At 43.1% G+C, this 22907-nt stretch overlaps 1 protein-coding gene across 5 annotated transcripts in view; it reads right to left on the bottom strand.

The window, feature by feature from the left end:
- LOC133487553 (ryanodine receptor 3-like) overlaps nt 1-22907 on the bottom strand; it is a 102645-nt gene that overhangs the window by 16343 nt on the left and 63395 nt on the right. For all 5 annotated transcript variants that reach the window (XM_061794300.1, XM_061794301.1, XM_061794302.1 and 2 more), the window contains 32 exons: nt 22627-22762; nt 22171-22357; nt 21908-22016; nt 21716-21836; nt 19614-19780; nt 18272-18492; nt 18033-18123; nt 17368-17508; nt 14619-14782; nt 14426-14504; nt 13804-13893; nt 13415-13561; nt 12953-13015; nt 12733-12808; nt 11990-12113; nt 11786-11901; nt 11634-11701; nt 11418-11539; nt 11219-11268; nt 10573-10633; nt 9672-9910; nt 8522-8603; nt 8294-8424; nt 7872-8195; nt 6442-6682; nt 6289-6376; nt 6102-6194; nt 4254-4424; nt 4100-4159; nt 3813-3947; nt 2487-2599; nt 866-962 (listed from right to left, as the gene is read on the bottom strand). In XM_061794300.1, the coding sequence (XP_061650284.1) occupies nt 866-962; nt 2487-2599; nt 3813-3947; nt 4100-4159; nt 4254-4424; nt 6102-6194; nt 6289-6376; nt 6442-6682; nt 7872-8195; nt 8294-8424; nt 8522-8603; nt 9672-9910; nt 10573-10633; nt 11219-11268; nt 11418-11539; nt 11634-11701; nt 11786-11901; nt 11990-12113; nt 12733-12808; nt 12953-13015; nt 13415-13561; nt 13804-13893; nt 14426-14504; nt 14619-14782; nt 17368-17508; nt 18033-18123; nt 18272-18492; nt 19614-19780; nt 21716-21836; nt 21908-22016; nt 22171-22357; nt 22627-22762 (4107 nt within the window). The remainder of the gene's footprint in view (nt 1-865; nt 963-2486; nt 2600-3812; nt 3948-4099; nt 4160-4253; nt 4425-6101; nt 6195-6288; nt 6377-6441; nt 6683-7871; nt 8196-8293; nt 8425-8521; nt 8604-9671; nt 9911-10572; nt 10634-11218; nt 11269-11417; nt 11540-11633; nt 11702-11785; nt 11902-11989; nt 12114-12732; nt 12809-12952; nt 13016-13414; nt 13562-13803; nt 13894-14425; nt 14505-14618; nt 14783-17367; nt 17509-18032; nt 18124-18271; nt 18493-19613; nt 19781-21715; nt 21837-21907; nt 22017-22170; nt 22358-22626; nt 22763-22907) is intronic.

The following is a 22907-nucleotide window of genomic DNA, read 5'->3' as shown; positions in this document are numbered from 1 at the left end:
CGCATGTAGTAGGACACGACTGTGCTGTGACAGTACAACAAGTTTCTAATCTAATCTAAACACCGGAAGCATGCAGACTATCAAGCACAAGCATTGCATGCGACACACACACACACACACACACACACACGCACGCGCACACAAGGTGACATGCAGCAGCTTTGTAAAGAATGGCAAAAAGGACAGGATTCTCCGTCAGCCCCCTTTATATAATTCTATGGACATCAAACGCAAATGTACTATTCTTGAACTATTCTATAAAGTAATCGCTGGGTCATAATGTTCTTAAAATTTGGTCCCCAGTGGCTTAAATTCCATATTATGTGAGAAAATGTTGTAACAATTCGACAGTCTACTTTCAAAAGGTAGGTTCAGATGCACATCAGTATAATTTAGTTTGGAAAGAAATATCAGGTGTAAAATTAGAATTCCTTGAGAAATTGTGTCGCCATGAAATTCTGATCACTAATATTAAGTCGGTTACCCTGAATTTTGCTCTGGCAAAATCAGCGACACCGCGATGTAGTGGCAGCATGTATTCAGCGACCGTGTGAATGTGACCGAATGGTTGACTGTCGCGATGTGTGTCCTATGATCGACTGGCAATCAGCCCGGGGTGCAATCTGCCTTTTGATTGATGTCAGCTCCCAACAACCCTGAGCCGGTTAAGCGGTATAGACAATGGATGGATCGATGCACAAAAGTCAATTCATCAGCAGTGATGTCATGCTTGCTACATAAAAGTGGGGAAAACACCTTCGGGCATGTACGACAACGTCAAAGGTAGAACAGGAGGAGGGGCGAGCCTCCCCGGGGCACACGGCCACCACTGAGATGGGCTTTTAGGGTGTTAAGTAGTACTTACAGCAAGATCTTGTACTAGCTTCTCCTCAAAAGAGTACTCCTCTGTTTCTATCCATATTCTCTGATAGGCCAGGAGGAAGAGATTAATCGAGCGATGCCTAGGGAGGGGTCAGAGGAAATTAGCCTGGGTTAGATCAAAGCAGAGGGAAGGAGGGAAGCAAGCTTTAGACCTGTTAGTTCCGGGTGCTGGTACATCCCACTGGTCATGAATACGTTTTCAAGAACTTGTCACAGCATATGTAAGTGAAGTCAAGTCAAGTAAAAATGCTTTTAAAGGCAGCACGGCGGGACAAGAGTAGGTCTGCCTTACCGTTTTGAGGTTCGGGGTTTGAATCTGGGCTTCGGCCTTCGATGCGGAGTTTGCATGTTCTCCCTGTGCTTGTGTGGGTTTTCTCGAGGCTTTTTTCGAGTACAGCTTCCTCGCACATTCTAATTAATCACAGTGAATTAAAGATTCTAAATTGTGAAGTTGAATGTGAATGTTTTTTAGTGGTCTGTGATTGGCCAGCTATCCAGCAATCAGTTGGGATAGGCTCCAGCTCACCATTCGCCTTTTAATGAGGAAAAGTCTTATTTAAATGGATGCTTTCAGAGGAAGACCGGAGCATATGCCATCACACACTGATCGTACATCACAAATTGCTCACGAGCTGTGAGGAAAATCTGATTTGAAAAAAAACAACCCCAATACAGTATACTGTGTATGACCTACACAATGGCAAATCAGCTCTTCTTTCCTTGATGCCCTACTGCCTTATATACCAAAGTGTGACCAGTGGCGAAACCAGTCGGGATATTTGAATGAATGGAAGTAAAGGTTTGTGCCTGGAGGAAAGCAAGGGCTCGTTACAAGAGGTGTGCGTGGTGTCGTCAACATGAGTCAAGGTATATATATATATTACTGTCGGCGTGGAAAGCAGACTGTCATAGTCTGAGTTCTCGTGCATTTTCTTATTCAACAAATATGTTGGCAGGCATTCAGGAAGTAATTATTGTTTTTCTCCCCGAGGGAGGCAAGTCAGAGACAGTGTGACATTGAGGACGCAACAAAGATTTGGACTAAATATACAGGAGTTTGCATTCTCCTTCACATGCAGCAATCTAGTATTCGGGAGCAGAAATGTGTCAGCAATGGAAGCAGAGTTTAATAAATGTTTGCTATGCTCGGACATATTTCAGTGTCAACAATTGGGAATGAATGTGACATGCCGCTTGCCAGGCGGGCAGGCAGGCAGGTTGCCACAACTGAGCACATATTGAAGGTGGCCGCCACCTGCTTGGGCCCCGCAATTGCTTTCCTCCTACTGTAGCTCGATTCCTGTAATTGAGTTACAGAGCAGCAGGGCATGAAATCGCCTGTTTCCCTTTTTGTATTCCTTGAAAACATCTGCAGGCCACACATTTTTCCTACAAATCCAGGAAGTGAAAAATGGAGCTTGTGAGTCGTCTGCGCCAAGAGGAAAACAAAAGTGTGATGCTGCAGATGCTAGCAGAACCACATGGAGTTGACCAAGAAGTCCTAACAAATAGATAACGATATGTGTTTTGAGCATCATTTGGTGCACACGTCACACCTACGCGTAGATACAGTGCGTGTTGTTATAGTTGTTGTTTTTGAATACCTCGGCAGATTATAAAGTGGAGCCATTCGGAAACAAGCAACGACTGCTCTTTTGCGCTGCTTGGACAACAACTTCTGCCAGACACATTTCTTGGATCTCAGTGGTTGCTCCACCTAGCAGGAGAAAGAAAAGAGTGTATTTATCACAGACACGCACACAGTGTATGCAATATGCATGACCTCAAGCGTTTGGAAAAATGTTAATGTTGTTGTCTGTGAATATTGGCATTCATCGAGGACCTTTCATTCTCAGCGCATTGAATAGATTGCAACTGGACTGTTCTGATTGTCTCGGGAGATGTTTCGCCTCTCATCTGAGCACGCCTCATCAGTTCATGCACCAAAACCGAGTTAGGACAGACTAGCCAACAGTCCAGTTGCGATCAATTCAATGCCCTGAGAATTTTCCTGTTGTTGTGAATCTAATAATGACTCAATGAAGGCAAAGGTCTCGAAAGTCTGGTTCTGTCCAGTCGTGTTTTAATATATTATGCTTCATCAATAAAAAGCATGTATCTCCCATGTATTTTAGTTGTTACTTTTCATACGACAAATAAAATGGTGCAGAATCCACTACTTGGATAGGCCTTCACGACATAAAAACTGGAGTACTCTTAGGCATTGTCTGCTTTGCTTCTTGACCTTTGATTTCTGTTCCAATGTCAACATATCAAAAAAGAAAATCAACACAAAACAGATCATCACAATTGCTTATTTTCTTTTTACTGGTCACTTGTTGCTCAGCAGAATTTGTTGTGACACAAACCCAATTTAAAAAAATCGGCATGCCCCATCACACCCACTCTGCTGTCAGAAACAAACTCAGACAATGTGGGGGGAAACACACTAGGGCAAGAGTGTCTACTGACTTTCGTTGTGGGCCATATCATCATTAGGGGATCCATTGGAGAGCAAATGAGTGGGAAAATCATCATTTTTTTTCTACAACAAATTACAATTTTAAATCACAAGTCAACCACATCTTTAACTTGAAACTATTGTTCAATTTATGTTAAGAAGGGATTTGGTGAAAACGGATGCTTGTATGTAATATCTGTTAAAAGTTGGCATTTTTGTTCAGATTGTCTGTCAAAATAAAAAGATTGCATTAGTGAGTCACAAAAAATTGGCAGGCCGGATGTGGCCCCCAGGCCTTGAGTTTGAGTCCAAACTCTGCCAATATTACTAGATTGGCAACATGCTGAATCCGGATTTGTAATGGTCACGGATAAGCTAACATTTAACACTTAACAGCCTGCTTCCAGTCCTTTGCCCTCCACTTTATGCACACGTTTGCTGCCAACACCTGCAAATGCAAATGTTCTACCTGCTCCAGGTTAAAAACGGCAGCAGAGATCCTCTGGATACGATCCACCACCATCTCAGGGTCAGCGGGCCCCTCGCCTCGTGTCATTATATGTTTGTAAAGGTTCAACTGCCACCTCACAGCAGGGTCTTCCGACTGGGAGCAGGTTTCCAAGAAACATGTCAAACAGATATAGCAAAAAATATATATAATATGTATACTGCAATACACAATATGCACCAAGGTTGAGGCCGCTTCTGGCAAGGTCATCACACAAAATGGCTTTTCGCCACAATGTCGGCACTCACCTTTTCTCTGAGGTGAAGATTGTGGCGAATGTGATCTTTGACCTCGTCATCTGTGTCTCTCTATAAAAACAAAAGTTCAACAGCTTAGACACAAACCAGTTGTGATGTTTTATCAAAGCTGTGTACTTGGTGGATGAGTGGATTTGAGTCTGACCAGGAGGTAGCGCGTCTTGGCCAAAGAGATGAGCTCTTGGTCCCCTGGGGTGCACATGTTGAGGCCGATTGGAAGCATCTTCTTGAGAGCGGCCACGATCAGTGATGTCTGGATGGAGTAGAACTCACCGCGCCTTTTCTTGTGTTTCCTCTCCTGGTCTTGTCCCCCAGACTGAAAAATACAGTGTTCAATACAGCAGTCACGTTACAAAATAAACAATGAAAGATAATTGCATGCATCTAAGGAAGTCATTTCCCTGTATGATAACTATCTAAATCAAACCTTTAAATAATGGTTTAGCATTTTACAATGCTATGAAGCTGGATGATGATAAAAGCAAGAGACTGCATTGTTTTCCAGCCTTGGCACAATCTGTGAATACACATGCGCCACTGAAACATCGCATCTCACAACTGCTAAACAACAAGCAGTCTCTATTCCAAAAGCAAGATGTTCAGGAAAAAACTCCATTTTTAGTCAAAGTGAAGCTCTGTAAAAACAGTACACACGTATTCACATTGACATAAACACGCACACACAACATATAACCACAAATATACACATTAGAGGCAACTAATGCCCCAAAACAGAACACCACCACAATCTATCAAGCAAAAAGAAGTTTGGCTACAAAGGGTCTGGGCATTATTATTTCAGCCCCAAAGACAATAGAAAAACACATCAATTCACTACGGCACCCAACGAGGAGAAAACACAAATAAGATAGGGGACATAATAATAAGACTCCACTATAAATTACAAAGCACAGACGCACGATACGCTGTTGGCTTTTCAACTTGATGAGCCAATAAGCTGTCATGTAAACATGCCCTGCATCACTCTACCTTTTCCTTAAAGGACTGTATGAGCCAGAGAGAGAGAAACAGGAAGGGAGAGAGACAGGCAGATAGCGGATAAGGATGACAGTTCATGTAGGCGCACGTTCACCACTTCTGTGGAATGTTGTGAATACATCCTTTGAAAGCAAATATACACGAATATTTGCTTCTGATGCATGAGTGTTGGTTGCATGCATAAAGGCACACATACTCTTAGAACGTCATTTGTTGCGCGTAATTCATTCCCTGACGTTTTCCGTTCGATTCGGAAGCTTTGAAGGGGCGTGGTTTGGGTATTTCGACAACGGGCATTTCTACGTGCACAGATGCAAAGACAACTCAAAGGATTAGGCCGAAACCATCGTGCAGCCTAAACCCAAATCGAGAGAAGAGCTTCAATTTGGACCACTTGTCCAAATAGATGGACCTCAGAAAGAGATCAGACTCTTCCATCACAAGTATGTTGGGGAGAACATGACACTCCGGATATATATCCTATTCTAAGACAAAGGTGATGAAACAAAACGTAGGATAAAGTCAATAAACCATCTATAGGTGCGTCTCAATGAATTAGAATATTGTGTAGAATGCCATTTCTTTCAATAGTTCAATTCGAAAAACTGAACTTCATTATGAAGAATCACTATACGCAGAGTGAAATGTGTCATGCCTTTATTTTTCAATCATTTGGGTGATTATAACTCATAGCTACTAAACACCTGCAATTCACCATCAAGCCACGTTATTTTAAATATAGGAACTAGGTAGCATTTTCCCCTGTGTTTAACTGTTTATCTGTTTTATACATGGTTTTCCCATTTTGAATGGAACCGAAGGAAAGAAATCAACTTGTCTACCAGATTGTAATTTGTTGAGCTACACCTGGATAAGGCTGTACGGCGGTTTTTATTCCGATTGCTGACCTCCAGAGTGCCACTACACTTGACTTCATGCAATAAATAATCGGATGTTACGCCAGCATGTTTTAGGTAATGGATAAGAAACCAACCTTTGACATCTTTGTTTTATTGTCTCCAGTCAAGAAGGACAGGTTGTTGATTTCATTCTGGACCACAAAGTTCTGCTCCTCTCGTTTAAAATTCTGTGAGAAAGGGCAAACGAATGAAAGGTGATGAAGCTTGTTTGATGTGCTGCTTAATCACAAGTCCCATCCGTGGGGATCACTGCTGACTTACATGGGATTTGCACCAAAGGATAAAAATTTCAGCAACCATCTTGAAGAGCTCAATGGAGTCGGCGTCTGGTTCTTTCAGCCATCTGGACCTGCAGCAGACGGACATTTGACTCTGACCTTGTCCACCTGAGCGGCTCCGTTATCCTGACCTAACCTGTTGTTGTCCACGTAGCGGATGAGCATGGGGTAAAAGGCGTAAAGGTCCCTACAGAGCACAGCAAACTCGTCCAGGATGAGCAGTTCTGCCTCCTGGGTGTCTCCCTTGCCGTCTGCCTTCAACAGCTCCTCCTCGGCCACCACCTTCACCGTCTTTTTCTTCAGCTTCTCCAGCGTGGGCAGGAAGTGGCTCTTTAGCAGAGCAGTGCGAGCTTTGCTAATGATAGGCTGCACATACACTGGAAAGGCAAACCACGACAAAGCGTAGGATGCATTTACATCAATATGTAATGTACTGTCAATTTTATCTATTGCGTATGACATTATTTTCCTTAAGAAATGTCAATTCTCCTCAATGAAAAAAGTCTAGAACATTTTTCACATTTTTCAATTTTTCACATAACATCCTTGGCCAAAGAGGTGAGCTCTTGGTCCCCTGGGGTCCTCGTAACATTAATATGTTATGTTAATTGGTTACGTAATTGTATGTTTTATACAGTACAGTACTGTCGTGTTATTTTGTGTCATTACTGTTGTTGTTTTTTGGGTGGGAGGGGCGGGCTGGATGACACGAATAGAGAGTTTGCTGGATCCAAGAGCAGTCTGAGGCAGATGTGAGAGGATGAATAGCTTATTGATGAAAGGTAATGGCGGTGGTCCTAGGTGGGTTGGCAGGCGCCGGTGTGGACAGGTGGCTTGGCGGCAGGAATTACGTGGATCAGGTACAGGGGGGGGGGGGGGAACAGACTGGAACAAGGAGACACAGGAGTCAAAAAGGGAACTGACTTACGGGAGGTAAAAGGGCCGTGGTACCACTGAAAGTAACTGCAGGCAGTATATGACACTGGAACGGATTCATGGAATTTCCATTAATTCAATGGGAAGGTTGACTTGAGAAATGAGCGATTTGAATTCAGAGCATGGTCACAAAACGAATACAATTTGTAAGTCGAGGTACCGCTGGATATTCAAATGAAGCATTTTCATATCTACAATTCCTTCTGGGTTGCGATATATACTAAAACGACTGTCTATCTCGTTAAGAAGTACTGCCGACACTCACTGACCATTATTATTATATAATGAATATTATGATGATGATGATGATGATGATTCAAATACGGAATTTTGATGTACCTCTCGTTTTAAATCTCATTTGATTTTGATGATTATTTACTACTATAGCTCAAATAAAATACTTAATTGCTGTTGGACCTTGAAAAGTACAATATATTACATGATATTTACAGTAAATAAAATAGATAATTAAGAATGCAATAGTTAAATTGTTCTGAATTGTTCTTATAGTTAATGCTTGATTCCATAAAATGGTTTCAATGTAATAGCGCTTAGTACGACAACCATAAGAAGAGCTAACCAATGTTTAGAACATCAAAGTAATTACGACTCAATGGGGGATGTGAGCACCTGCAATCCTTTTCATCCACGAGGCCTCATCAATGCCCAGGTTGTTGTTGAGGATCTTGAGGATGTTGCCCAGAATGAGGCTGAGGTGTTCAGAAGTGACAGTGGTGCAGCACACGCTGCTGCCACCGGCTGGCTGGTTCTCGGGCCCCCTCTCCCACCAATAGGACAGGTAGTTACAGAGCATGGGAAGGACCACCTCAATCACATGGGGCATCTCTGTGTACCGCGCTCCGGATTCGGCCATGTCGTTGATGTCCTTGATGAGCCCGTCGAGACGGGGCATCCCGGGACACATTTCTTCAACTGAGTCCGGAATGCCGAGAACTAAAGACACCAGTGTGGATTATCTATTATACTGTAGAAACTTATTTAGTATTACTGCAGATTTGGCACATTGATAGGACAACATGTAACTAGCTTACTGCTTCGCTCACGGCCACTCTTGGTGGTAAAGACCGAGCAGGGGTTGTACATATTGAGCATCGGCTCCAGGAAAGCCACCGGCGTGGCCCCCGCCAAGGTGGCCAGACACTGGCCGAGAGCCGGTAGCTGTCTGCGGGACACAGAGAATAGTAGTGTCTGTCAAGGCCGGGATTTACAATGACTGAACTGCAGTACTCTCGGAGTAACATAATTCCTATTGAGCATACCTTTCTACGTAGATGTTTTTCCCGGTCCCCAGAGCATAGAGGCTGGTCAGGATTCGGTAGCAGGACACTTGGACATCATCCACTGGATGCAAAAGGGGGAAAACAAGACAAACTGAATCGCCTTGTGACAGATAAGATGTCTTCTGCTAAACATGTCCGAACACTTCCTATATATTATTCACTGAATAGCAGGGACAAACATCCATTGTTGATATGTTCCAGTTAAAGTGTTTATTAATGCCATTCTCTTATCAGGTGACCGGGATTCAAATCATTTCGGTCAAGACAATCTGCTTGAGTTCAGTATGACTATCACATGGCGGGACATTTAGTGACATCAAATGCAGTATTGCTGCTCTTGGGAATTTGAGAAACCACTATCAGTGTCAAAAACAACACAAAAGATGTAACACACTAATGCAAGGCTTTGCTAATAAATGATGGTCATAATATAAACGTTACCTTACATTGCATTCTGAAGAGCACAACATACAAGTATTTAGAATTAGTGGTGACAAGACATCTTTTCGGAGGACATGTCGACTCTCTCCAACCTATAAAAAGCATTCCGTTGGGATTCTAAAATAATCTATTGCTCATCTTGGTTTATCTTGGGTCCTCATTCACATCCCGCCTTTCAATCACTGTTGACTCCTTTTGACAAAATGGCCTTTAATCGCTGTAGCCACGCAAATGTTCTATGTTTTTAGTTCATTTGGGGCCAGACATTGAAGACCCAGAATTCTTATTATTTGGCCAACATGCATCTTCTGAAAGGAGGCTATAGTAATGCATCACTCATGACGCTGACTTTTTAATCTGTGGCAATTTAAAACAAATAGTGTGGAAAAAGGAAAAGATTCGATGGAAAGTTGACAGAATAGGATCATCATCATTTGTAATCATGTTTTAATGTGAAAGGACATTGGTGTATTACATGAAACGTTAGGCTTCCGAATTCTGCAGTTGTATTGTGAAATTACATAAAAGTAAGGAAGAGTAATACAATTCATTCCTTCAAAAATGACAATGTCGAGTGCTATATAGGATGTTTTTGGGAAGTAACAATGTTTGCCGCTCCTCTTTTCTCACATTTGGCATGCATATCAACATTTGTTTGTTCGATCAAGTCTTCGCTTTGACAACTTACAAAGCAGGTCTATGCCAAAGTGATGTTGCGTGATGTGTTCGAACAGAGCGGTGAGGATGGGGAGCAGAGCCACCGTGGTGTAGTTGATGTTCTGGGACACGCCTTTCATCTGTGAGCGCGAGTGAGTGAATTTGCCCAGCTTGAGGTTCTCGAACGTCCTCTCCAGGTCCTCAGCGGCATTCTCAAAGAACGTCCTGAGCCCGACCCTTACCAATTCAGAGCCCGACTTCATCACTGTCCTGCCGTAGTGGAAAAGATCTTATTCAACACTCCGAAGGGACATATATTAGGTCATAAACAAGTGCATCATTCTTGGCATGTAAAGCTCATGAAGTATGAGACATCCACCTCACTACCTCTTACACAGAAACATGAGTGATTTATTCAATAAATGACGTCAATATTTACAATAAATCCAAGGTGACTTTGCTGGTGTCAAAGTACAGAAACACTGTCTGTAATCCATGAATACGATAAGTTTGTCTTTTTCGGCATTTCACAATTCATAACATGTAGCTCAATGAATAACAAGGCCTTGGTGTGTCCCAGTAGAAAAGAGAAATGAAAGACAAGAAACAATATTGTCTTCATTATGTGTGAGCTGCGGTAACAAGCAGCGCATTGTAAGCCTTGGGCATCGTATGCCGCATGCAACTTGTTTGCTGAATGAAATGCCAGGATGCTCTTCGCTAATGCCAGTGCCTCCCACAAGACACTCCAGCAAGAAGAACATTTCATGGCAAATATGCTCTTAGTGAGGATGCAGCACATTTTATTCGAAGCCATGGTCCTTGTACGCTGGGAAAATGTTTGAGCAGTTCTCCATTTAACAGAATGCTGTTTTGGACTTCAATCAGATTATTCAGAGTATCCTATTGTTTGCTGTCACGTCTACACCTACCTGGTATCCAGTGTGTGTGCCAGGATGTGCAGACAGCTCACCATCGTGGTCGAGTCGCTTCCTAAGAAAATGTATTTTTGCTACTTAAAAACCAAAGTTTTGCACTTGTCTCCAAAAACAAACTGGATTGAAATTGAATCAATGATGTGCCAAAATGCAGCCTTTCGGCTAGTAGGAATGTAGTCCAGATTCAATGTAATGTTGTGCTTCACTTTTTGTATGTGATTTCCCACTAAATAGTGCTTCTAGGCAATCCTTTGCTCTGAAGGGGGCCACGAGAAGCAGCTCAGGCTACATAAAGTTCAACTGGATAATGCTGAGGGGATTTTTAAAAAATGTACAAGTCGGAAAAGGGAAATACAATGTCATCGTCTACTCACAAAAATATCCTCATTCTATTGAGAATATTACATTGTTTACTGCTTTGCAGTTGAAAACATGTATCAAATTGATTGACTTGATTGATTGATCAATGTAATTATCGATGTGTGTTTCGAGGAAAAGGGAAAACATGCTTTTGGTTGTCCGACGGCAGTGAATCACAAAGTGCGAAATAATACCATTACGTAGCCATAATTCCAAAGAGATGTTGTTTTATGTATAAGCCTAAAAGAGTACGTCATACACAGAGAAGGAAGCAGCTTACCAAAGAGAGAGATCCTATGTCTGACAAGAGCTGCCAGTTTACAAAACAAGCTGGATGTGTGAAAGTAAGAAACAGGAAAGAATTGAGAGCGTTACAATGCGTTAACAGCTGGAGGAAAGGCTGTTGTCATGTCATGCAATGAGTGTTACTGTCGTGCAGTGCCCATGAGCGGTCTGGCCGTGCAAGGCAATGCGCTCACCCGGTGACCATTTCTTTCTCCTTGTTGGAGGCGCAGCCGCTGCTACTCAGGTTCTGATTGGGTGATGACAGGAAGTAGAGGGAGTGATTCTTGAAGTATTGGTCAATAAGCGGTAGAAGAACCTGCGGAGGCACAACAAAGGCAACAAATGTACAGACGTGAGATATATATATATATATATATATATAATGTACGGTAAATGCATCACAGTCTTACTTTGGCAAAAAACTTGATTTCTTGCTCATGAGGTGACCTGTCTGTTTTGCCACTGGCAGCCATGGCCTCTGGATGAAATCAATATTAAGATCAACATTTAATAAAACATTCACACGGTTCTTCTTGTCTTCTTGTCTGTTGCGTTATCATACCGAGGTGAGAGATGAAGTCCTGGGCCGAGTCGACGTACTTGAGCAGCTTTTTGAGGAACCTGTAAGCAAACCTTTTCTCCATGGATGAGGGATCCTGCTCCAAGTCCCTGAGGCCTCTGCAACACAATACATAACATCATGGTCACTTCGCTAAACTGTCAAACGGCTCCTCGAGGAACTTGAATTCGTCCCGTTTTTGTCCACCTTGTGATGCTGTAGCCGCTAATTTGCAGGAACCGGAAGAGATCCTGAGCCTTCTCTCGATCACGTGCCTTTTCCTTGGCTGTGAGCGTCTCATAGGGCACCAGCATAGGGTGCGTAGCTCCGCCTAAAAGCAAAGCGTCCAATCATTCCTTACCAGCTGACGTATGAGAGGGAAGATGCTTAAATGAGGTGGAGGCACAACATAACAGAATGTGCCTGGACAATGACCTGGAGAGTCTTGTCAATGCACGCCACCAGATATGTTACCAGATATGTTGCATGTTCATTTTGTCTTACTATTTTCTCTTGGCATATATAAGGAGGTCCTTGTCAAGAGGTTTGACCTCTTTACTAGTGACCTTTCACCTAAGGCAATAAAAGTGAAGCTATCCTGTCGGCTGTCAGTAACTACGCAGCTGAAGCAGCTATGGACCTATTTTACTGCACGTCTGCCCAGTTTGCAAACAATCTAGGGCTCCCATACCTTGGGAGACCTAGACCCATGATCCTGTGTAAAGCTATGATGCCAAAGTCATTTATAGGTAGGTGAATTTTGTTTCGGACATACAATAAAAATAAACAACATATCATGCCGCTGGCACTTTGACAGGATTAAAAAAAAAAAAAAAAGGTAGCTACAGTACATTCAATGTGTCAGATGGACGGTCAGGCACATACTGTACTTTCTGAATGTATCTACGCGTAAACAGGAAGCACAATTGAGTGCACCGCTTCTAAATCACCTCTACTTCCAAGGTCGCTCTTTTTTCTTTTGGCCCAGATGTTGTGGTAATTTTCAGCCACCAGCTCCACCATCCCCTTGGACCAAAGACAAAACACGAGGAAACGTGTGCCTCAATACTGGTCGGCATTCAGTAATTTGCGTTTTTGCTTCTATAGCTTGTCTGTTGTTCTTTGATCGGCAAAAATAAGAAGTCATCAAACAAATGTGTGCTAACTCACTTGCAGCTCTCTGCTTAGGACCACGTTGCTTGTGTCTATTGGGCTGGGATTAAAACCATTTGCCTGAAAATGTTAGAAGAATGCACAATGGTCATTGCAGCGGACTATTGAGCTATTAGTCATTTCAAACTGCTCTAATCGCGAGAGGACAATTTGCACGATTGTCCCAAAAAAGAAATCAAATAAAAATAAAATAAATTGTACCGCCATTACCACATTACTGGTAACCTTTCATTGCTCAGTGACTGTGATTTTGATGTCTTTATGTCTCAAACGTATTCTCTGTCAATTGACTCTCTGTTGTCGTACTCGAGCGGCTCCAACTCGCGGAGACAAATTCCTATCGTGTTTTTGACATACTTGGCAAATAAAGATGATTCTGATTGGGATTCTGACATTATTCAATTGGTTCAGCATGTCTATTTATGTAAAAAAAAAAAAAAAAAAAAAAATGTATCATACTTGTGAGACCTGAGAGATCTTTCGCATTTTTTCAATCTCCCTCTGTTGAGATACGCTCTCTCCATCTCTGGCCCGGTCAACACTCCAGCCCATTGCCAGCATGGTCTTCAATGACTCCCTGATTGGCCATCTGTAAATCTCTTTCTCCTTAACATCAAGAAGTAACAAAGAAAGAAGAATAAAGAAGCAGCAATCCCCTTTCTTTCCCTCATTTTATCCAGACATTTTGGACACCTTCGTGGGAACAGTTTTCAAAAGGCACTTTCTGTCTGAGCAAACTGTGCTCCAGTGCATGAGGCAAAGCATAAATGCATGCTTGGGTAAGTCTGGTGTGGAACGGAGAATGGATTTTTCAATCATACGGTATGTATACTTGACTTCATCCGTACCTTCTCTGTCAGAGCTTTGTATGTCCTGAGCTGTGGGTGAATTCGAGCCTTGTCATCCACACAGTCTCCATATTTCCATCCAAGCAGCACCTAGAGAACAATCACAGTGAATTATGGCAGATAAGACAGCTTCTCTATTGTCCCCTAATATCCTAATAACACACAATGATACTTTCACATTTTGTTCTACTCTGCCATTAGTTACTTTTCACAGATGCAACAGTCCCTCTATACATAAACAGGCTACCGTGGAAATTAAGGGGCTCACAACCGTCCTTTTTCTACAACCATGTATTATCTAGTATTGCATAATTTATAGCAGTAAAGTTTATTTGTGATAGTGTTTTGGCTCTGAGGAGTTCCCTGCAAGTGAAGAGTGGTAAACATGCATTGGTTCAATCATATAGTAAGCAATGGATATGTGTGAACAACGTTTGCACCATTGTTACATAGAGTAAACAGGACAGAAAATGGACAAAACCCCGTTTAAAAAAAGGTGACGTAAGCACACAAGACCCAAAAAATCTTTTTCAAAACTCTTTCCAGTTTCAAGGTGAAATGACTACACCTGGTGGCTTCAGTTTGCATGATTGCAGTTTGAGGATGTGCGCTTTGGCCTTACCTTCTCTGCTGACCACTTCTCATGAGAATGTTCAGCATACTTGTTGACAAAGTGCTCAAGCTTCTCTGGGAGGGCAATGCTGAAAAATGGCAAAACTGTATTTGAGTTAAGTGGGGATGCATGAAGTTGCATTTTCTTTTGTAACACAAACTTTGTAAAAGAGCATGAGATGTGCAGCTTCAATGTGGCTTACGTAGTAGTTGCGATAGGTTTGGGTTCGAAGTTGCCATGAGCATTTACAGAAACTGGTTTGACCACTGTTCCACAAATGGAGGCATCCACATAGTCGGGCGGCAAAGCTCCAGCTATGGCGCTGAGGCAAGGCATTGCCATCTTGAACAGCTCTGGCTCATATTTCTGCTGAAAAGAAGAAGAAAGCTTTGCCTAACTGAAGCATTGTCATTCATTGCCTGCTCATTAAAGTTGCGAAGAGAATGAAGTAACGACAAGACAAAGAGGAAGCCTGTGGAAGAGACGTTAACGATGAATTATCTTAAGAGCCTAAGCACTATAGCATGCTTACGGCTCTGGATCAATATCATCCATTCTGATATTGATGTACTTAGGCCGGCCCGCTGCACAGACTCCTTTCGTGAGCATGCATTTAGATAAAGGTGCTGAGTCCAGACATTTGCATTATTTCAAGGTATTAATGGCAACAAGTCTTTTGCACACATGCATGATCATTAAGTGACCAATCGAACAACTCTAAATAACAGAAAATGTGCCTGGTGAAGACATTTTACCGAGCGCATTTAAATGTCTGACTCTCAAAAAAACATTGGCGTTTTTGCTTACCACCTCTGCCAGAGAGATGTTTTCAGGTTGTTGGTTTAGCACCCATTGCAAATGACCAGATACTTTAGCTGAGGCTGTAGTTGCATATACAATCTTTGATCCGTTCCCTTGACTCCCTTGAGCTAAAATATTGACCTCCTTATAGTCCTTACGATGGCAGCATAGTGACCAAATGGTTAGCACATCTGCCTCACAGTTCTGAGGACATGGGTTCAAATACCAGCCCCGCCTGTGTGGAGTTTGCATGTTCTCCCCGTGACTACGTGGGTTTTCTCCAGGCAATCATTCTATATGCTTGATCTGTGAGTAAGAGTACAAAGTTGGTAGTATTTTATATTAAGATGACTTTTACACCACTTTTATGGCTTAACTGTACACTATAATTCAAGTCGATGGGTGTAGTCTTCTCCAGTTTCCTCTGTCCTTTTGGACACGCCTCCTGGGTGTTTAACCTTTGACTCCCGCCTCTTCTCGCTCTCTTGGTTTTCTTTCTCTTGTGTCCTGCTTCTCTGCTGTCTTGGCTGGCTAATCTCGGCAGCCGGGGTGTGGCCAAGGCCAACCACCTTCCTTTTCTGCTGTCCTCCGGCGGCCGCCGCAACCAAGCCGGCGGCGCTTTCGATCGAGGAAACCAGCCATGCGGTTTCGATGGCTTTTCCTAGCCCCGATCGGTCGGCGGAGCCTCAGCAAGCAACTACCGGCATCCCGTGCCGGTCATGCATGCAGCTGAGAGCAAGAGCTGGGCCCACCACCCGTTCAACCGGCAGGAAAGTTACGAGAGGACCCCAGCGGGACAACAACTTTTCCTTTTACATCTTTTTCCTCGTCTGAAGCTTTCTTCTCCCTCCTGCGATGTCCAGAGAAAGACCATCCCCACCGACCAATTGATCTATGGTTAGCACAACAAGCTTTGCCAGAATGTACAATATTAGTGCCTAATAATTTTGGGGAAATTACTAGCTTCACAAAAAATTCCAACTTTGCTCTCTCTCTCGCTCTGACTGAACGCATTAAACGCTCACATTTTCAACTTTAGTCCAGCATTTCTTTTACCATTATTCGTGTTTCCTTTTTGTAGTTAGACCCCTCTATGTGTTTCCCTATAGATCCTGTGTAGATTTCATTAAATATTATATAAAATTCCACTCTTTGATTTGTTTTGTGTGTGTTTTGAGTTTAACAATGAAGCCTTTGTAATCTAGGATTCGTAGTTCATAAAATGTAGCAACCTTTAGCTTATAAGACTGATCAAATGTTTCTCGTCGCTTTTCCTACATTTTACACTTATAAAAAGAGATGCGGTGTGCTTTACGAGACAAAATAGCACGATTATAACGTTAGGCGTCAAGTCCCGCTAAACTGGAAGCAACTCAGGAGTCGCTGCTTCGGCAAATTAAATTACATTTTATCCAAATGCCAATATACGCCATACCGGTTTCTTCCCACATCCCAAAAACATGCATCGTAGGTTAATTGAAGACTCTAAATTGCCCGTGGGTGTGAATGTGTGTGCGAATGGTTGTTTGTTTCTATGTGCCCTGCCATTGGCTGGCGACCAGTTCAGGGTGTCCCCCGCCTCTTGCCCAAAGATAGCTGGGGTAGGCTCCAGCACACCCGCGACCCTCGTGAGGATAAGCGGTATGGAAAATGAATGAATGAATGAATAGTCCTTAAGATCCCAGCTGCTCACTCAGTATGTGCACATATTAGTCGAGCAACTGCTAATGATTCTATTTTACAGGACTTCTATCTTGGTCTTAATTTACATGCATAGGGGGTAATCTGATTAGGATTCCCACCGCAATGCTTGGCGGTAATTTGCCCTCTCTCAGCTTTAGTCGGCAGGGTTTTTCATTTGACCTATTACATTACTCCAAAACGGAAGCAGCAGGGAGCAGCAGGAGGCTAGAAGCAAATTGGAGCTTTGCCGAGCAGTAAAATCTGCATTTGGAAATATAAATTTAGGCTGGAATTTAAATTCTTGCAATTGATGGTAAAAACACGTTTTTAAAGTGAGTATTGGTTACAACAATTATTATTATTATTTCACAGGGAACAAATGTTCAAGCCTTGTTGGTGGTCTTTTGTTGCTGTGTTGACTCAATGGACAGCAGTGATAGCCTATGTCAATGGAGGTGATGACTCACCCTCTGGGACAAAGAATCAAACACTCCCCAGAAGATCTTCTTGGTGAGCTGGAGTTCATCCTCAGAGGCTGTGCCGTAGCTGCCCCAGCCTGATGGAAGGCAGTAGTACTTCCAGTTCTGCTCATAGTGATTGGTTAGTAGCTGGAGGAAAAACAGGGGGGGGGGGAAATGTCACTTCATATGAGGAACTAAAGGTATACAAATTTTGTGGCTCAGACTTTTAGAACACTAACAATGAGCACAGAAGCAGCACAAATTCAATCTGAATATGTCTACATAAAAGTGTGTCCCCCTATTTCACAGGCCAGTCACATCTTATAACATTTGCTATTTTTTATTTTTTTCCTGGCTCCCAGACGGAAGTGGCTGAGCGGAGTCAACAAGCCTGCAAAGTTTAATACTTCATCCACATTTTTCCTCCCCTTGCTACCCATTTCATCAACACTTTCACTTTAGCGAAGAGGTGTACCGTGTGTACCGTGTGTAGTATAAACTCCTATCTTAATCGTACATCACATTGTAAGACTGTCGGTGACCACAGTGACCAGAGACAAGAAAAGGTCTGATAATAAGGTGGGATTCTGAGATACGCAAGCAAGGCAATGGGGTGGATGAGAGATTTAAAGAAAAATACATAAATAAAAAAGGAAGAATATGTTGGCCACCCTGAGAGGCATCTTGCAGTATTCAGTCAGCAAGGGTACATCAAAGACGAGGCGGTGCAGAAGCTGCTGCAGCATAGCGGGGCGAAGGTGCCTGCAGAAAAAAGCAAGAAAGAGATAAGAGCGCCCTCCCTGAGCTGCTTTTAACCTCCTCACTGACTTGAGAGACAAACCAGATCGGATTTATTGTTAATCTCAACCCCTGTCAACGCAGATAAATGCGCTTTTTGTGCTCTCCTCACTTGCAGACAGCCAGCAGGCACTCTTCTATGGCGTCTCTCTGGGCCTTGGTGAGGGAGCGGCCCTTGGAGAGGCGGTAGATGGTGTGCAGGGTGGAATCGATGAGCGTGGCGTGATGTTCGGTGCCGGCAAAGAGGGGCGCACAGCGGGTGAGGAGAGGGAGCATAGCCGAGCCGATGTAACGGTTCATGGCTAACGCTGTCTCAGTGGTGCACAGACCCTCCTGCGGACAGTGGGGTGGAAATATCACTGTGACAGCACATGAATACATAAACAATAAAAGCTTCAGTGGCAGAGTCCAAGCAAATATCGCTGTTTTCAATTTTCTTCTTTTTATCAAACTATTTTATATGAAATCTTTGTATAACGTCCATCCTGTTCAGGGTCAAAGGGAAGTGAAAGTCTTCTTTTTTAACCAGAGCAGAGACAAAATCATTGTCCTAATCATAATATTGGAGAGATACTCCTTATAATGCTATTTTTGGAGTACATTTTTTTTATTGTGCTTTAGGCCATAAATAACTGTGCACCAAAAACATGCGTGGTAGGTTGATTGTAGACTCTAAATTGCCCATAGGTGAGAATGTGAGTGCGAATGGTTGTTTGTTTCTATGTGCCCTGCGATTGGCTGGCGACCGGTTCAGGGCGTACCCCGCCTCCTGCCCGAAGATAGCCGGGATAGGCTCCAGCAGCCCGCGACCCTAGTGAGGATAAGCAGTACGGAAGATGAATGAATTAACATAATTCAACCTCACCTTGAAAAAATATCTCGTAAAGCAAAAACAGGTAGTAGACAGCGCTAAAAGGAGCAGGCCACTATTACAGTGACAGGTAATGGGTGATCACACATGCAGCCGAGATCCAATTAGCATTGAGTATCTGTTGATGTGAAAACCTTTGTGTTTATATGGACACCAGTCAGAGATTATAGCTTAATGAGTCGAGCCGTCACATCAGTCCCGGACACTGTTAGTTATGCAGAAAATGAGAAATAGTCCTGCGCCAAGGACTGGAAGCTGTGACTTTACAACTTATACAACACTTAACATACACAGAAACTCCAGCGCTCTTTATGGAAAGTCTCTGGGATGCAAAAAAAAAAAATAATAATAATAATAATGATAATGATAATAATAATAATAATAATACTTTTCATTGTGTTCTGTTGAGATGATAAAGTTAAGAGCGGAATGAAAGTTTGATTAATAGCTTTCATTAAATCATGCATTAAAAATAAAGACTGAATAGATGAATACATTTAAGGAACCTTGATGAAAAGCACCTCTTTTTTGCTCCACCCAATAATTGTTAAAATTACTAGAAGGCCACTCAACGTCTACCTACTGTGTCTAGAGAGTTTGCAGCCCTCAGGTCAGGAAGGAACCCAACTTCAAGTAGGTGAAGCAAAAAGCTCTGGTCCTCAATACCATACACTCGGTCCAGGAACAGCACCATGGGGGCCTTGTGGTCCGGACAAAAGCAGGCTGACATATCAGGTTCTGTCACTCCGTCTGAGAGACACAAAAAATTGGGGATTTAATATCCCCGAAAACAGAAAATTGCTTGGATGTACATTGTATGAATGAAAGTATTGCAACACAGGGTCAGCGCTCTCCAGTTCATCAAACCATGCGCAGTCATATAGAAACAGAAAAATGGCCCTCACCAAACTACTCCAACAAAGTTGGAGCCATAGAATTGCCCAAAATATCTTGGTAAGACGAACAATTGAGATTCAAGGGTAACTAAGAGGTTTGATGAGTGTCTCAATACGTTTGCCCCTATCGTATGTTTGTTTTCTATCTTTTACACTTGTCTGCTGACAAAGCTCACGGCTGCATAGGAGGCAAGTCTTGCCGTGCTTATGCAGATCAATCAATAGAGCAAGATAGCTCAGCGTAGAAGTGATCTGGCTTACTCAGAGCTGTGGGAGTGCACAGAAAAGCGCTTGGCTGATTAAAAAGGCATGAGCAGTCCAATCAAATCAATAACCTTCCACTCTGCTCTAAATGTCCAAGCTTTTGTAACCACTGTTATACAAGGCACCATGCTGTAATATGCAAATATAATTAATACTGTTTAATATCACCTAACTTGTCACAAGAGTGATACATGGACATCAGAATCAGAATCAGAATCAGAATCATCTTTATTTGCCAAGTATGTCCAAAACACACAAGGAATTTGTCTCCGGTAGTTGGAGCCGCTCTAGTACAACAGACAGTCAATTTACAGAACACTTTGGAGACATAAAGACATTGACAAAAAACAACAACAAACAACAATTGTGCAAAAAGATGCAGAGTCCTCAGTTCGAATGGCTAATGACGCAATAGTCCGGTGCAATGACCATTGTGCAAAGGGCACTGAGACTTCAAGGAGTGTATGCGGTTTAAAGTGACGAGTACTGCGATAATCTGGGACAATGGTTGTGCAAATGTTACAGATACTCCTCAATCAGTGTGCAAATGGAGCAGATGCTACTCTGGCACGAGTGGCCACTATATGCAAATAGTGCAGCACGGCGAGACAACTACAGTGAGTGCACGAGTAATACATAATACAGAAATGTGACAACGAACTCAAGTCAAAAAATTGCCAGCTTGTTGTAATGGAATTATAAGTTAGCTGTTCAAGAAGTTGATTGCAAGAGGGAAGAAGCTGTCGGAATGTCTACTAGTTCTAGTTTGCATTGATCGGTAGCGCCTACCTGAGGGAAGGAGCTGGAAGAGCTGGTGACCAGGGTGGGGAGGGTCCGAGAGGATTTTGCACGCCCTTGTCTTAGTTCTGGCAGCGTGCAAGTCCTCAAGGGTAATTAATACTGTTTAATATCACCTAACTTGTCACAAGAGTGATACATGGACATTTGACAGTCTGTGAACATACTGTATATAATGTACCGTATGCCTTTTTGGCCTTAACAGTTGGAGTCGTATAATTAGCTCTGTGGAGTATATTTTAAATTGTATATTGTATTAGAACCGACCAGCAGTGGTAACTGGTCAACAGAGGGTGCTAGGGTGCTGCACCACCGTTGCTGGATCACTATGAAATATTTTCAGGCGGCACCGTGACCGACTGGTTAGAGCGTCTGGCTCACAGTTCTGAGGACCCGGGTTCAATCCCCGGCCCCGCCTGTGTGGAGTTTGCATGTTCTCCCCGTGCCTGCGTGGCTTTTCTCCGGGCACTCCGCTTTCCTCCCACATCCCAAAAACATGCATTCAGTGGAGACTCTAAATTGCCCGTAGGCATGACTGTGAGTGCGAATGGTTGTTTGTTTCTATGTGCCCTGCGATTGGCTGGCAACCAGTTCAGGGTGTGCCCCGCCTCCTGCCCGATGACAGCTGGGATAGGCTCCAGCACGCCCGCGACCCTCGTGAGGAGAAGCGGCTCAGAAAATGGATGGATAGAGAGAGAGAGAGAGAGAGAGACTGAATACACTATACCTTTATTAACAATGGGTGTTTTGAGTGGTATGCTGATGATTCCCACAAGGTCCTCAGTGGGCACCAATGAGCGCAAAATGGCACGAATACGGAGAGCTTCCCCTTTGCCCTTGTTGATTAGCTGTAGACAGCAAAAGAACATGGAAAAAATGACAAAAAACAAGACAAAAATATGACTTGTAGCACCCTCACATGCATCTCTGGAGCACAACGCCCCAACAGGTCAATGAGCGCTGAGTAGAAGGACATGATGGCATTGCCCATGTGCACCACTTCCTCTTCATCGTCGCCATCAGCCGATCTACATGTTGGGGGTAAGCACAAACGTAAAGAAGACTTTCTTTGTCAGCCGAACAAAATAAGGAAAAATACTCAAGGGAAAATAGATGAGCAGCTAATCTGTTCCAAGTCCTCTGTATTGATTCAATAAGCTTTGCTTTATCTGTAGGGCTCACATGTCACAGCTGACTCCCTGCACAGAACCAGGCAGATCCAAAGCAGGTGTATCCGAGATCTTGATGGCTTCCTTCATGGCCGCCAGCAGTCCGTTCCCTCCTTCGCCCCTCAGGGCAGGTCCGAAACACTCGGGACGACGGATGAGCAGCTTGACCACAACACTGGAATTCTCCTCCACACTCTCCCCTACAACACAAATAAGTCATCCAAAACAAATACACTCAGCTGACACTGTAGCTACACAACATCTAACGAGGTCCAATACAAACAGTGCTGCCTTAGCTCAATAGAATGCTCAGTTTGACTTGAAACCCCAGGCAGCTTTCCCCTGATGCAACTGAATGAAGCCTTTTGAAACTCTGCTTATAACTGACCCACTAGCTTTAATATTTATAGTCACGTAACGTGGACTATTAATCACAAAGACAGAGTGGAAATGTCAACAGCAGTCATACCATTGACAAAGACGGCAAAGCGCAAGAAGGAGAGGTAACGTTCTCCCTCAATGGGGTTCCAGCCAATATCTGGATAACCTTTGGCCAGAAGCATCGGACAACTCTGGAGACCACAGCCTGCCAAGTAGGTCACCACCTGCGTGAGGAAAGAAAACATAACCTTACATACAGTATGCTTATGTAGACTTCGAGTTCAACCAAATTCCTCAAAAACGGTTTTTAATTAATTAATACATTTTATTTTTTTAAATCTGTCCTGCTCGGCTGCTTGGTCATGCAAA

This window comes from Phyllopteryx taeniolatus, chromosome 13 (genome assembly GCF_024500385.1).
Source record: "Phyllopteryx taeniolatus isolate TA_2022b chromosome 13, UOR_Ptae_1.2, whole genome shotgun sequence".
Lineage (NCBI taxonomy): Eukaryota > Metazoa > Chordata > Actinopteri > Syngnathiformes > Syngnathidae > Phyllopteryx > Phyllopteryx taeniolatus.
Note: the sequence above shows the minus strand (reverse complement) of the source record. Positions and strands in the feature narration are given on the sequence as shown.